Source organism: Zingiber officinale, chromosome 9A, assembly GCF_018446385.1.
Source record: "Zingiber officinale cultivar Zhangliang chromosome 9A, Zo_v1.1, whole genome shotgun sequence".
Classification (NCBI taxonomy): domain Eukaryota; kingdom Viridiplantae; phylum Streptophyta; class Magnoliopsida; order Zingiberales; family Zingiberaceae; genus Zingiber; species Zingiber officinale.
Genome location: NC_056002.1, coordinates 11,945,592 through 11,960,933, shown reverse-complemented (window position 1 = coordinate 11,960,933; position 15,342 = coordinate 11,945,592). Strand labels below are relative to the sequence as shown.

General features: G+C 32.8%; 1 protein-coding gene across 1 annotated transcript; it reads right to left on the bottom strand.

Annotated features, from left to right (window-relative positions):
- Positions 1-9,437: 9,437 nt before the first annotated feature.
- Positions 9,438-12,379, bottom strand: LOC122021909 (DNA-directed RNA polymerases I, II, and III subunit RPABC5). Its single transcript, XM_042580085.1, has 4 exons — positions 12,156-12,379; positions 11,949-12,007; positions 9,746-9,840; positions 9,438-9,655 (listed from the first exon to the last, which is right to left on the bottom strand). Exons 1-4 carry the CDS (start codon positions 12,189-12,191, stop codon positions 9,630-9,632), a joined length of 216 nt encoding a protein of 71 aa, XP_042436019.1. The 5' UTR covers positions 12,192-12,379; the 3' UTR covers positions 9,438-9,629.
- Positions 12,380-15,342: the final 2,963 nt, after the last annotated feature.

Below are 15,342 nucleotides of genomic sequence, written 5' to 3'. Positions count from 1 at the left end.
CTTTAATATTGTGAGATTCACTAAATCTTGCTTCCCTGAAAAGAATGTTTACACCTAGGAAAGGAAAGATTTAGTTAAGAGAAAAAATCAGTTGCTTAGAAGAAGAAAGTGATACACCCAAAAAAGAGCAACAAGAAGTGGGAACTGATCTAGGACTTGTGCAACATGAATTAAAGCCTTATCAATTCAGTGACGGATCCAGGAATTCAATCATGGAGGAACGATTTTTACGTTGAATAAGGGGTGGTATCCTCTATCTCCATCGGTGGAACCCTATAATACTAGAGATTTATGTTTGGTTCATAGAATGAATTTATAGAGGATAGAACAGTTACTCCTAGGGAATGACTTCATGAGGAATGAAGTAGAAATATGCTTTCCTTAATTTGGTTCATGGAACCAAATAGATAGATCATTTTCCTTCAAATATTTGATTTATAGGAATGGAAACAAGTAAAAGTTCTTTAAAATGATAAAATAGTTGGATCATTTTCATTTTTAGATGTAAGTGCATATTTTTTCAATGATATGTATCCTCCTATGAAAACTCTATTCTAAGATCGACATCATAGACTAAAAACAGAGATGAAACTTAAAAAAAAATGACCCTAACAAATCTAGAATAACTGCGGTGTTAACACCCGATAATGCGCAAGTAAAAATATATAAAAAAAATAACCGATAATAAAAAGGGTAATGAAAAAACTTCTAAAAAATTAATGATCGCACCACTGATTGCAATGTGCAATGTAATATCTTTCGCAACATCTTTTGCAACATCTTTCGCAACATAAAGTTCCTGAAAGTAAATAAATAAAATAAATAAGTAATAACATCTTAAAATTTATGAAAAATTTAATTACACAATGCCTAAATGGTTCTTAAATTTCTAAATTCGTCCATGATTGTCCAATTCAATTCATCTATCTTCAACGTTAAATCAACCTGCATTATCAATCAAATTTTAAAAAAAATAAAAATTATAAAGTTCTTTAGTTTTTTTATTTTATTTTTTTTTTTTGTCATTTTACCGAAAGGCGCATTTTTTTTATTAATTTCACAAAGGGTGCACTATACTTTGGTTTTTACCAAAAGTACACTTAATTCCTAAAATACTCACCATGCTAATTTCAGCCTTAAATTAAAGTAAAAAATTATACCAAACTAAACTAAACTATTACATGAAGTTTGATACGACATTAAAAATTCATTTTAAAAAAATATTATTAAACTCATGGCCGTCTCTTAATTTATTCATATTTTTTTTACTTTTTATTTCAGAACTTTATTAAAAAATTTTAAAAATACAAAAGAAGATTAATAATTTTTTTTATATTTAATTTTTAAAAAATATTATTAAACTCATGGCCGTCTCTTAATTTATTCTTTTTATTTCATCATGAGTTTCATTATTTAATTTTTTATTATCCTTTTTTTTTATATTTTTATTTTTTTTTAAAGCTCTAAAATCAAAAACAATTTTAGAAGTTGATCATGAATTTAATGACTTAATTTTTTTAAAAAAAAAAAGAATAAGATTTTTAGTGTTTATGTATGAAAGACATTGATGAATAATTTAGGGCTGAAATAAATAGGTAAATATTTAGGGTCGTTGGATTTCGGTTGTGAGATTGTTTGTAGTTTTTGCCATGTGAGTTTATAAGCTCATATATAATATTAAGAAAGATGTAAAAATAAAAATATGGTAGCCTAAAATCCAGAAAACTAAATGACCCTTGGAGTTTGGAAAATGTCCTTAGACAATAATAAAAGATAAGGAAAAAAATTTTACCGACGTTGAAGCCGGAGAGTTTGGGCTGTGCTGCCCTAAAATAGAGGTGGTAGTAGGGGTGGGCATAATTTGATTAAAATCGAAAAAACTGACCGAATTGAAAATTTCAATTTTTTTTGTTTGATTTTTTTAGTGTTTCAGTCAATTTCAATTTAAATTTTTGAAATTTGGTTATTCGGTTCGGTTTACGATTTTAGCTTCCCAAAAAATTTAGTAAACCGAACCGACCATATTATGCTTAAAATATGATTTTTATGAACATTGGGCTATACAAGTGGAGTGTGTCTTTAATCATTTGTAATATAATAGCACAATCAAATTATATATTTACATATTACTTATTGACTTACTGTTATCGGTATTATCGAAATATGTATACTAAGTTTAACTTAATTTCATAAAAGATATGTGATTAAAATGACTTAAGCTATATCATATATAGGTCATTGAGCTTGTTAAAAAAATACACAATGAACTAGGTCATTGAGCTCAGTATCATCAGCAACTTCAAATAATATTTACAAATAATTCGATCTGTACAATATATTAGTAGGACTACTAGTTGTCATATGTAGATTGTATTTAAGTTAGTTAATTATATCGCGATGAACTGGCTAAAAAGTAAAATTTATTTTGACTTTTGTGTCATACTTCTTACCATTTACCATTGAAGAATTGGCTAATATAGTGGTACTGGTCTTTTAAATACTTTAACTTAGTTTGACAAAATACCATATTATTTGATTGATTATTTACAAAGTTTGAATGTTTTAATTGTATACTGTAGAAAATACAAAGATCTACATCTCTAAAATGGCGAAAGAATAATTTATCACATATGAAGCAGAAGTTATATTGGATGAGTAAATTAGGTCATTTTATAGAATTGTTTCGTCATACTTCCCTAAAGGGTAAGGGACAAGGAAAAGAGGCATTTAGGAGTGAATATGTATGAAAAATACATTATCATTATAAGCAGTAGCTCCTTTGTCATTCCTTAGCATAACAAAAATTCCACTTAGGGTATTACTGGTGAGAATTGGGATTTACAAAGTAAAATTTTAAAATTTTGCAATGTGGGTGTGACCTTGACAACCAAAGATGTGACACTATTACTTGGAATCCCAGATAGAGATATGCATGTAGAGATGTGTTCCAATGTTACTTTTGAAAAATTGTATGAAAGATATTTTGCATGGAAAGAGCTAAATCGATCAAGATTGGAACACTTAATAAAGAAATATTTTCTCTGTCGAATCAGATGAGGATATTAGGTCGTTTGTAAGTTTTATATTTTATATATGTTTTCTTTTGTTTTATTTGCATTTTCTACTTATAATCTACTGATAGGAATTATAGACATATTATCGATTGTCGACAACCTAGGAAATTATAATTGGGTTGAAGAAATATATAATTTTATGACACGTCAACTCTAGATATTTGGAGAAGTGTTTGCCGCAAAGATGCATAATCGTATCGCCACCCTACCTTATATAAAGGGATTTGTTGGTCTACTTATTGTAAATCTTGAATATATATAGTTATTTATTTGCATAAATAGCTAATAACATCTAATAATTTATTGATGGCATGCATAGGCTTGGTTTCCTGAGTATGCCCGTATTCAATGGCCAAGCAATATCACAGGACTGAGAATAAGCAAGTGGAAGTCTACTTGCATGATCTTATATTAATAAAGTAAGGTCTACGCAAGAAGGACTCTAGCCTCTCTAGGTAAACATAAGGTGTATTTGTAATAATGCTATAAATCCAATTATCTATTTAAAGGTTTGTTAATTGAGTATCTATTGTTATTGATTTTTAAAATTATTGTTGATATTCTCTAACTTCCGAGGAATTCCATTTGTTTGGGACCCCCTCGCCACTCAAGTTGAGTCAACCACAACGGTCCACTACACAAATCAATACAGACTCATAGGAGGCAGCTGAATGTTCAATTTGTATTAGCCACCAACAAGATTGAAAAAGAAGAGGAGGGCGGAGAAATACAAGAAAGGGAGATTAATTATGTAGTAATTCATAAATATTAATTACAACCCTATTGATATATGTTTCTTTTGTGAGTATTAAATATACTGAGATGTTCTTATTGGCAGTATCTTAAAGGTAAAATTAAAGAAAGCAAAAAAGAATAAACGAGATGCAACTATGGCCTACCTAATATCAGCACTTACAAAGTTGAGATAACCTTATTTCTGACTTTGTATGGGAGGAAGGGTACCACACACTAACAAGAAAAGTCTTCGTTACATGTATCTTAGGCATGCTTATGACGGAGAAGTAATCAACGTATACATTTCAATACTCTTTGGAGAAACATCCTCGTCTAGTAGGGAATATTAACAATCCATTTATTGCTCAATCTGATTCAGGGTAAGATTTTTCCTTCATATGATAACTTATATTATGTTTATGATATTAATGCACTAAATTATGAATATATCTATAATTTTGCAATCATCATATGAACACTTATGGAAAATAATTTCATACTAAATAATCAAAACAAATACGTTGATCATGAAGTTAAGTATATTTTTATAGTAATGAATACTAATCGTGCTCGTTATTATTTACTAGTCATGGCACCTACACGAAAGCATTCTATCATTATAATTCAACGTCCTACAATGAAAAATATAATGACTATTTTGTAGAGTTGGTTAGTAATGATTCTTTAAAATATTCATTATTGCAACACATAATTTTATAATTAATAATATATGGTCATCTGATTGTGTGTGACAAGTATCAAGATTAAAAAAAATCCAAACAATAAACCAAATGAAATACAAGATGGTCTACAAGATTATCTATCTTTTTGATGATTGATCCTCCACTGAAGTTGCTTGTTCCCAAAGTGGATAAATATATATATATATATATATATATATATATATATATATAAATATATATATATACATATATATATATATATATATATATATATATATATATATATATATATATAACTTAAATAAGTTCACATCTTTTTTAAAATTTTAATTTTTCCATATTTATAAAGTTTTAAATATTTTAAAATAATAAAATATAAAAAATAATATTGAATTGTCGTGAACTATGAACCGAATCATAACCATAACAGTACTAAACCATGAAACACAAACCGCCTTTGAAAGTTAAGGGTTAAAATTTTTTAATTGTTGAACCATTGATTTTGAATCGTAGTCGGATCTAATTTCTAAAGGTTGTAGCTAAATCGGTTGGACCAGCTGGCTAAGATTCTAAAAACTCAGCCTAAATGCATTAGTTACTCGATCATCTGCCATAAACCCTAAAACCCATTGCTCTTCTAAATTCTCTCTAAGTTTTTAGCTGCTATTTCATTCTTGATCATCTTTGTGTTCTCAATGTACTTGTGTCTTTTCCCCATGTATAGTTAATTAGGGTATTCTTTTTCTATTTAGGGGTTTGAGTTCTTATTATTTAGGGTTTAAAGGTTTAGTATATTGAGACTTTAGGGTTTAGGGTTTTAACAGCCATTATAAGGAATGCATAGAGCAACCAAATTGAGTTGGTAGACCACCTTTTTAATTTGAGAGGAACAGGTCTAACTTGGTGGCCTCTATATATACGGTACGTGGTTGCTACATGCTATAGAATTGTAGCAACCACCTACCAACTACAACACCTTGATATTGACCATTGATCATTGACCAAAGAGTAGTCAATACAAGGTGCAGCTCTCATTTGGGTCGGTTATCTGGAGGATACTTAACAATATGTAATTAACTAAACCTTTTCTTGTAGGGACTCACGTGTTTGTGTTAAGATTCTTTCTTACCATGACAATCTAGATAGAGCAAGAAATCCAAAAAGCCTTCCAGAAGGCCAAGAGGAAAATGAATTATCGTATGAGCGTGTAGATGAGGAAGTTTATGATCTATAAGCTGAGGAAGCAGAGGAAGATTATTTTTGCTATACGACACTAGGCGATGAAGAAGAGATGGTCTTTGGATACGTTGAAGATGAATACTCTAACACCACTAATTTCTACGCATTTGATGCTGACAATGGTGCGAATGACTCACTAATCTGAGAGCTAGAAGATAATTATCTTCTATTGCTACAATAGAAGATAATTCACTTTGCCTCCATGGTAGGCACAAGCCTACATATCCATGGTTGCTCTAATAAATTTTAGGGACAATTTTCAATAGAGGTAAAATGACTCGTTTGATGTCTGATCTTTCCCATGCAAAAGATCGTTGTGTTAGAGCAAAATATCCTCTATGATTTATCTACTGTATCTTGCTATAGGATGGACAATACTAGAAAACTTAGAGTGAGCAAAATCATCTTTTTATTACTCCAATAGAAGATAATTTCATTTATAGCAAAGGACACTCTCATTTTGATTGTGCCCATCAAAGAGGAGTAAATTAGGTGCAAATCATCAAAAGTTGGTTAGGTGTTCAAGGATGACAAATGTTGAAAAAAAATTAATGGATTATGTAATATATATATAAAGGCTTTAAGATTAAAGAAGCTATAAAATAAAGTCTATTTGCAAGGTTCTGCTTGGAGAATTGTTGCTAGAGGAGGACCAAAAACATTTCGGGTAATAAGCTGCACACTTGCTTAGATCTTTGAAAAAAGAAAGAGATGATACAAACTGCTCAAGTTCTTGACTTCTTGTTAGTGAGATCCAAGAGAAAGTGATGACTAATGAGAAGTTAAGAATGATTATAACAGAGATCCAAACAAGATTTGGAGTGACAATTTCTTACCAAAAGGCATTGCAAGTCAAAGTATAAGCACTGCTATGAAGATTATGTTGACTCATATAATATAAACCTTGGTTCACTTAAGTTCAGTAGCGCTTTTGGATCGAGTATGCATGCATTTATTGAATTCCTTCATCTAGTTATTGGTATAGATGCTTATCACTTAATAGAAAAGTATTCAAGGATTTTAATGATGGCAATTGGTGTTGACAAAGTCAATGGATACTTTGGAATGGTTCTTAATAGAACTTCATACTCAAGTTGTTAGTGATAGATGTATATCAATTATAAGTGATTGAAATCCTAACACATTTACTGTAGTTAAAGATGTATTTCCTAAGTCACATTATGGATAGTGTCTCGTGACCATTGAAGAATTTGGTGTTAGTCTATAAAGACATAGAGACAACCAAATTGCTATAGTACACAACACATGTGATGCGGTGATTAGGTGGGGCCCCACCCTGTCGTCGCGTGGAGGTCAAAGTCAAGATGGTCAATGGGTGGGCGGTGTTGGTCGATCGGGCGAGTCACACGCCGATCGGAGATTAAGAACAGACCTACCGTCTTCGACACGAAGTAATCAAATCGACGCTCAAGTGACGCGCAGAAGTCGAACCGAGCGGCTCCCCCGCTCGGTCTAGCAGAAGACTCCACATCAGTCGAGCATGCAGACAATGAGCTTCCGATCGAGTGGCCTTCTCGCTCGATCCAGCAACAGATCAGGACAGCGGATTTCCGACCGAGCGGCTATCCCGCTTGACCAACTGCAGAATGCACGGGACAATGGACTTGCAGCCGAGCGACTCTCCCACTCGATGCGACAACGGACTTTTAGCCGAGCGGCTATCCACCTCGATGTGCAAGCAGATAGCACAGGGATAGCAAAATTCTAGCCGAGTGGTCATTCCATTCGTCCAAGCAACAGACACAGCGGGATATCCTTCGACATCCTTTTGGGAGCTAGTGTCGCTGACAGGCGGCATGCTCAGACAGAGGATCGTACGGCGGAAGCTTCCACTGTCACTTCAGAGATATGCTCGGCCCGTTAAGGTACTGTGTCAAGGACAGGGACACTTTACTGACATGTCTTCTCAGGAAAAGTTTGGGAAAGCGTGCTCGCTTTAAGAAGCGTGCACACACGCTACAAGAGATCTATATAAAGGGAGGTCCAAGCATCGCCAGAGGTATGCTTCTCTCGTGATTTCTACTGTTGTGCTACAGTTCTCACTACTTCTTGCTTCGCCGGAGACTGACTTGAGTGTCGGAGGACCATCGTCGGGGGACGCTTCCCTGACTCGGCACTAACGCTGCTTGTGTTGCATATAGGAGTGAAGTCCGTCGGAGGTTAATAGGAGCGTCACGTCCTCAACATCCGTCTCTTCAACTTTCGGGCAGGATCAACATGCATGCAAACTCATTTATTGGAGTAAAAATATGAAGTCATCACCCCCTTCCAAGACAGCCCCACTCTTTGGAAGGGAATTACGGGAACATGTCGTTAGTGCATGGACCCTTTACATGGGGAGATAGACATCCAATAAGATATTTTACATAACTAAAAATTAATCCCAAAATTTATTGGAGTAACCAGCTATAGAGATAGTAACTATGTTTGAACTCACTTATAATAAGTGAATTGAGAAGACAAGATTATACCACTAGGAAAATTATACATGAAATATAAAGTAAAGACGGAGAAATGGGATAACACGTTTTTTCCTTGATGCTCTCTACCAATGGTTGTGCATGAATTCGAAGCTTGCTCATGAATTACTAGCACACTATGGTGGCGTACAGAGGAGAAAACTACCTGTTAAGATATCCTCACCAAATACAAGTTCAATATTGGGACATGCAGTCGGATATTCGCCTATATGAATTCTAAACGAGCACCAACAATGGAATCCGTAGTGTAGATATAGTCTCCCCTTGGAATAGTTACGGTGATTAAGATGCGAAATATTATCATATTAGATCATAGAATTAAAATTTAATGTGTCTGAGTAAATCTATTTTCATACTTTGGTACTAATGATTAGTAGTTATTCATGATTTACCTTTTCCGTATTAACTTAGGAATAAATTGACGGAGCCGCTGGACGAGTGAATCATCTTTTTACTGCATATACTGTAGATATAGTAAAAGACATTGTATTTGTTGTAGGCTTGATGTCCATGGATTTTCATACCCACATGCAATGTGTATAATTGATGGAATTTTTCCTCATAAATAAATTTTGACAGTTGCCAGTAGAAAACTTCAGTGAAACTAAATTGATCCTAGAATTAATCGGTTTAAAATGTTAGATTAGAATTATTGTGAAGATTGTCATTTATCTTCTAGCACATATATTGAGATCATCTATGAAATCAGAAGTCGGAAGTTCCAAATCCATCTGCCCACTAATTCCTAAATGTTCCTAGGTAAGTACAACTACGTAGGCAAAGAAAAGCAGGCATTGAGAGCTGAATTTCAAATGCTCTGATATTTCCTCATGTTAAAGTTGGAGGTTTACAATCTTGTGGACACTAATTAGGACATGGTAACGATATTGGTCATAGAGAGCACCCATTACTGTGTTTTGTTTAAATCATATCTCTTGCTACAAATTGTATCCACGAAAAAAAAAATCTACAAATTCGTTTTATCTCTTCAGTTGGAGGCAAGAATATAGCCAATGCGTTGAGCCGTGTATATTATCTTCTACAATCTTTACTGGGGATTGATAAGGTGTTATCTGTGATCAGCAGCCATAGTCGGACTTTTAAGGCATCGTATCCAATCCAACAAGATGAATTAAAGTTAACATTTGGATTGAAAAGAATTAATCTAAACTAAAAAACATAAAAAAGTTGAGTCCATATGCCAATTAAAAACACGCAACAAAGCATATAAACATACATTAATCAGATCAAGTCATCAACTAGTAGTTTGGGAATTCACACAATTCATACTGATCCAACACAGTACTGATACAGATTCCATGACATTATGCAAATTAAAGTATGATTCCATGATTCATGCTAATACTATGGTGGAACTGATTCCATTTGCCATCTCATTAGCTTGTCTCCGTCTTCTCGAGAGCTAGTAACAACATAAAAATCCGATGAAATAGGTCAAAAGATGATAACTTATGAAGTAGCAGCAATTGATGACTGTGCAGCAATAACTTACTGTTGTAGTTGAGTAGCTTTTCGATGAGATCAACATGGGTCATGAGCATTCTCCTACAGCAGTAGCGAACCAAGCCCACAGCATCCAGAGCATCTCTTTTAGAAAGTTAATCAAAAATAATTTAGATAATGACGACTGAATAATGTAGTAAAGTTCTCGAGAGTGAAGTTATATACTAACAACAGAGTGGCTAGGTATCGCAATACGATTACAATCTATTACACATTAGGATAACAAAATTCAGTTTTAACTAGCAGAATTTTGCAAGTGTAGCTCAAATATATTTCTGATAGAAAATCAACTTTTGATACAAGATTAATGATTGCCAAAATGTTTAGAAAGGAATATATATCATTGTTTGTAGAATCAGTTGGTATGGGTATTGATATAGCACAGATTAAAAAAAAATAATAACAACCATATAAGATCATAGAATTGGAATAAAAAAATGCAAAATAAATTCATTCAGTTGGCGAAACATAAACCAAGGAATATAACAAAATCCTAATATATATATATATATAATATTGAAGGATAATTCCACACACACACACACACACACACACACACACACACACACACACATATATATATATATATATATATATATTGAAATGGTAAGGTATCAGTTAGGCTAATTTTAATTAACACCATTGTTAATAAAAAATAGATATAATCATAATATTAATATACTAGTAAACAATATAAAATTAACAATGTCCTAAGATTTAATCAATATATCATACTATTTTATTATATAAACATTAACTAACAAATTTAATAGTATGAATATTTAGATACAATTATTAATAAGTTATCTAAGAAATTAAATAATAATATAAAATAACTAATTTATCAGATCATAATCTATTTTCTGCTATTAATAAAAAAATACAATACTCGTAGTAATAGTAATGCCTATAAATTCTATTTTTCACATATATCAATGTGTAATGATTAACTTTTCCATCACGCTTTTTATTGGGGAGGGCATGAATTTGTGTTGACGAGTTCTTCATTGTTTTCTTGTTAAATGGCATAATATTGCAATTGGAATCCAACTAATAGGTGCAGCGTTACCTAAGAAGATAAACATTGAGTGTTAGCAGAGAAGACTAATGAGCAGATAGTGTGATGGTAGATAAAATATTTCTAATAGAAAAGGACAATTAGATTATTTAACAGGTTTGAAGCTTTGCATCCTTCCATTTCCACCACTTTTGCAAGGAAACAAAACCAAGGAAACTTTAGCATGTTTTCCATCCATGTGTGCCACATCAGTTGCAAACTAGAACCCATCTGGAACTATTCACCTCTAACGTTGTATTACTCCTTATGAATACTAGCCTAATAAATCACCAGAAACTAGTTCACTTCTTCATGTTGACTAACAAGTAACAATATAACAACCTAATACGTCGCCATAAGCTAGCCTAATCAGTTGCAAACGTTTATAACAATCCAAACTATTATACCATGGACAGTCCCAAGTGCACAATAATTAGAGTTGGTCCAGCATATATATGCCTTGTGCCATTAAGCTGCAACATATAGTTAACAATATGATATCATATAAATCATTTTTTATTGTTCTAGTTTTTAGTTATCTTCTCTACCCTACTTACCCCATTAAACCTATTTTAACCAATTGTCAAATAATAATATATCCAACACTCTTGACCACACCGTACAATTTGCCATGTATTACAAATTTATTTTTTTTTCAATTTTGCCCAGTAGGAACACTGACACACCAAGGTTTTATCTACGTTGTTTCTTAACTACACAATTCTAAGTTCGGTCATACAAGTTATGCAATAGTCCAAGCACTCAATGCTCCCTCAAAAGTCTCTGAATACATCTTTTTATTCTATAATTATTGTTGAATAGTGCAAGCAAAATCTTTATCTAAAAGAGGGAAAAACAAGGTTGTGTATAACAATCCTAACCATGTTACAAGTTGTGATAGTTTAGCATGATAAATCTTTGAAGAACTTGATTGCGTCAAAATGAAGATTTTATATCTTTCTCACCTGATCATAGCCAGACCCATAATACATGTGTTATTAAATTATCATATATATTAACCCAAATAATTTGTTGAATGATGTCAATAAGCAATTTCCTTACTAAAAACATGAAAACCACTCTGAAAATCAAGCGATCCTCCATTAAAAAATAACAAAAAGAGAGAGAATATCACCCTTCAGTGTAATCCGCCTGCAGAAGATCTAGATACGTATCCCATTTGTTCCCAATCACCTACGCGAAGAGCGAACAAACAGCCATTATCAGTTCTCAATAATTTATCGGTCAAAAGGTCCTTTTAAACAGGCAGACAAAAACAACCAAACCCTAAAACAAGACTAAGCAGTGTGCTGATTTAGAAAGAAATTAGATAGAGCGCTACCTTGCCGCAAGTGAAGCAGCGCACCGGGATGATCATCTTCTCAACAACAGCGGAGAGTTTGGAAAAGAGAAAAGGAGGGAGAACCGGAGAAAGGAAGCCGGCGCAGTGAGGAGAAGAGCCGGAAAAGAGGCGGCGAGAGATCGACGGAGTTCGTCGCGTGGGACGGGGATAGGCAAGGAAACGGCAACCGACGAGATCGCGAGAAGATTTTGTTAGGGTTTGGGATTGGGATGCTTATATAAGAGAATTATCAAAATACTCCATTGGTTTAACTTTTCTTTAAAAATATCCTTAAAATTTTATTAATATTAAAACTTTGTCTTTTAACATTATTTGTTTAGTTTACTATTAAATTGCTCCGTTGACCCTCTCCAAAATTAAGCATCTATTTTACTCTTTCAAATTATTATGGAAATTGCTTACATATTAATAAAAATTATTATTATTAATATTTTTAAATTATTAAAACTTTCAGACGTATTAAATATATATATATATATATATATATATATATATATATATATATATATATATTAAGTTAAAAATGTCTTGCTAAGTTCCACGTGACTTCGCAACCACGCACGTGATCAACCAGTATAGTGTTAACATTATCCTTTCTAGTTTACACCCTGTTTGAAAATAACTTAAGTGAAGGAATTGAATTGAATTCCATTAAGAATTGAATTCTGACAGGAATTAAATTGAATTCTTTTGTTTGGAATAGATTAGTGAATAATAGAATTGAATTGAATTTCTTAATTTGGAATCTATTTGAATTGAATTTCATTCTTATACATTTATCATTTTATCCTCATAACTAATTATTTAATAATCAAGTTAAGTATTAGAGAATAAGAAGAAGGGATCGCACAGTTAAGATAACACTGAAAAAATTCAAAACGGGAAGAAGGTGGCCGACAACAGTATGAAGAAGGTGGCGCACGAGAGAAACGGTGCAAGGAGAAATTTTCGGCGCAAGGAAAAACAGCGTACGGGAGAAAGGTAGGAGAAAACAAGAGAGTCGGCAGATGAAAAAAAAGATTTTAAGTTAAAAGGACAATTAAATAATTTTAGTTATTCATGGTAAATTTTTTATCTAAATCTGACCATTTAAGGTCTGATTTACTGTTCACGTTTTGAATGAATTGGAATTGAATTCCATATTAAATTCATCTCAAAAATTTATTCCAAACTATATAATTAAATTTCAATTACCATATAAATTCAATTCCATATAATTTCAAAGAAGGTGTTTGTGCTGCCTTCGACTCTCGATCTTTGCTCATCTCCTCCTCCATTGGAACGGAGGGCGATCATTGTGTGCCAGAAGTGTAAGTCCTCTTCACCCTCTGCTATCACTTCAAGTACTACATCTTGGTTTCTCCTTTTTATGGTTTGTTCGAGCATCAGGTTGCATCTTTGGTTCTGTCTGTTGGTTCTTCTGTTTTGGCAGGCGAGAAGAAGTTAGGAAAGGTGATCGTTCCAGACAAGTGGAAGGAGGGGACAAGCAACACTACCGAGAGTGGAGGACGAAAGATCAACGAGAACAAGCTCGTCTCTAAGAAGAATAGTTCCGTCTCACAAATTGGGAACGTTTTTCTATTTTGATTTAATTTTCTCTTTGTTTTTTTTCTCTCTCTTTACAATGCTGCTTTTGGCTGCTGTTTGTTAAAATTTCATCTTGATTCTTTGATAGTAGGGTTTGTGTGCGTTGAGTTGATTTATACAGATTATCTCTGATAATTTCCACTATAAACTTCAATTCCTTACATTTTTGGATTGTGCAAACAATGGATTGCCTTAGCCTTAGTTATGTTGTCCAATCTGAAATTTTTCTTTCTGATGTGAAGTTTCAATCCTAATTTCATCCATAGAGGTAATTATGCTGCAATGTATGTCTCGTAATTTAATCTACAACTTTTTACTGAACCAATAATTAAGTTTACCAAATACCCATTTCACATAGGATACTTATAAATGACTAAATCACGTATGCTATGCCAAGTTTACACTAACCGTGCCCCCCCCCCCCCCCCTACGAAGACGAACGATCATCCCCTCCTGACCACCGAAGTCCTAACCGACAAAAGTTTCCGACAGTCCGCAATGTGCCAGCTTCAACTAACTCAGCTCTGTTCTTTTGTCGGTCAGTGCTCAAATCTTCTGGCCAAGCGAAACATCCTTAAATCCAAAGTGTGGGCTTCGGTTTGGAGTAAATTATTGTCCAGCCAGCTCTAAAACCCTTAATATAGACTCACTACTCTAAAATTCCAAGCAATCCATAAAAACTCCAAAAGAACCAGTGATATCTAAAACCATCCTATATTGGACGAAGCTTTTCACTTTGATTAGAGACATATATGTTTTCTTCTATCATGTTTTAGATGTCTTTTTCACTATTTAATCTATAAATTTGAATGAAGATTAACATTGCAAATTTTATAGATGTTTTTTTATCAGTGTTAACACTTTATCATGTGGATCTAAAATGTAGTGTTTTTGATCTAAAAGTTAATTCTTTCTAAAAGGAAAATCCCAAAAGGTAGTACAATAAAATTCATATTATGATCTTTCCATTTCCTCCACCCACCTATTGTGTTTTTGAAAAATTTACAATCTTAATACAATTTTTTATTCGCGATATAGTTAATTTTTATTGTATCAATGCAGGGACGATCTAATTTCCGACGAAACCCTCTCAATAGACTATTGAATCATAATTAGAGAACCCAAACATAAGCGTTACTCCAAATAAAAATATGAGTACCGACAATATGACACATTCAACTTACTCTAGTGTTGTGGTTAATACTGGAGAGATTATTAATTACAACTTCAATTTGAATGAACAAGCTCCCAGTGTTGAGAATGAATCAGTACATATGAATATAGTATTGGAAGAACTTTTTGAAGATACGTCAACAGAACAAGAAAATAATGACAATAGAATGGAAGAGGAAATTGAAAGGGATGTCTCCATCGATGAATTCTTAGCAAATGATATGCACTATTCATTAGATAAGCTAATCAACTTTAACGAATATAACGACTTTGAGGAGCAGTTTCTATTAGCTGAAGATGCATATGATATGAACTTAGGACTTGTTCTATTGCTAATGGAAGAAGTAGATTATCAGGAATTTTTTGTTAGTTAGGTAATGTATTTTTTTAACTTTCATAATGTCAA

What these genes read in the sequence shown, in the direction of transcription:
- LOC122021909 (XM_042580085.1), bottom strand. Translation starts at nt 12,191, where the DNA reads ATGATCATCCCGGTGCGCTGCTTCACTTGCGGCAAG. An exon ending in GCTGCTTCACTTGCGGCAAG is followed by an intron (nt 12,008 to 12,155) that starts GTAGCGCTCTAT and finishes CTCTTCGCGTAG; the next exon opens with GTGATTGGGAACAAATGGGA. An exon ending in CAGGCGGATTACACTGAAGG is followed by an intron (nt 9,841 to 11,948) that starts GTGATATTCTCT and finishes ACTTTCTAAAAG; the next exon opens with AGATGCTCTGGATGCTGTGG.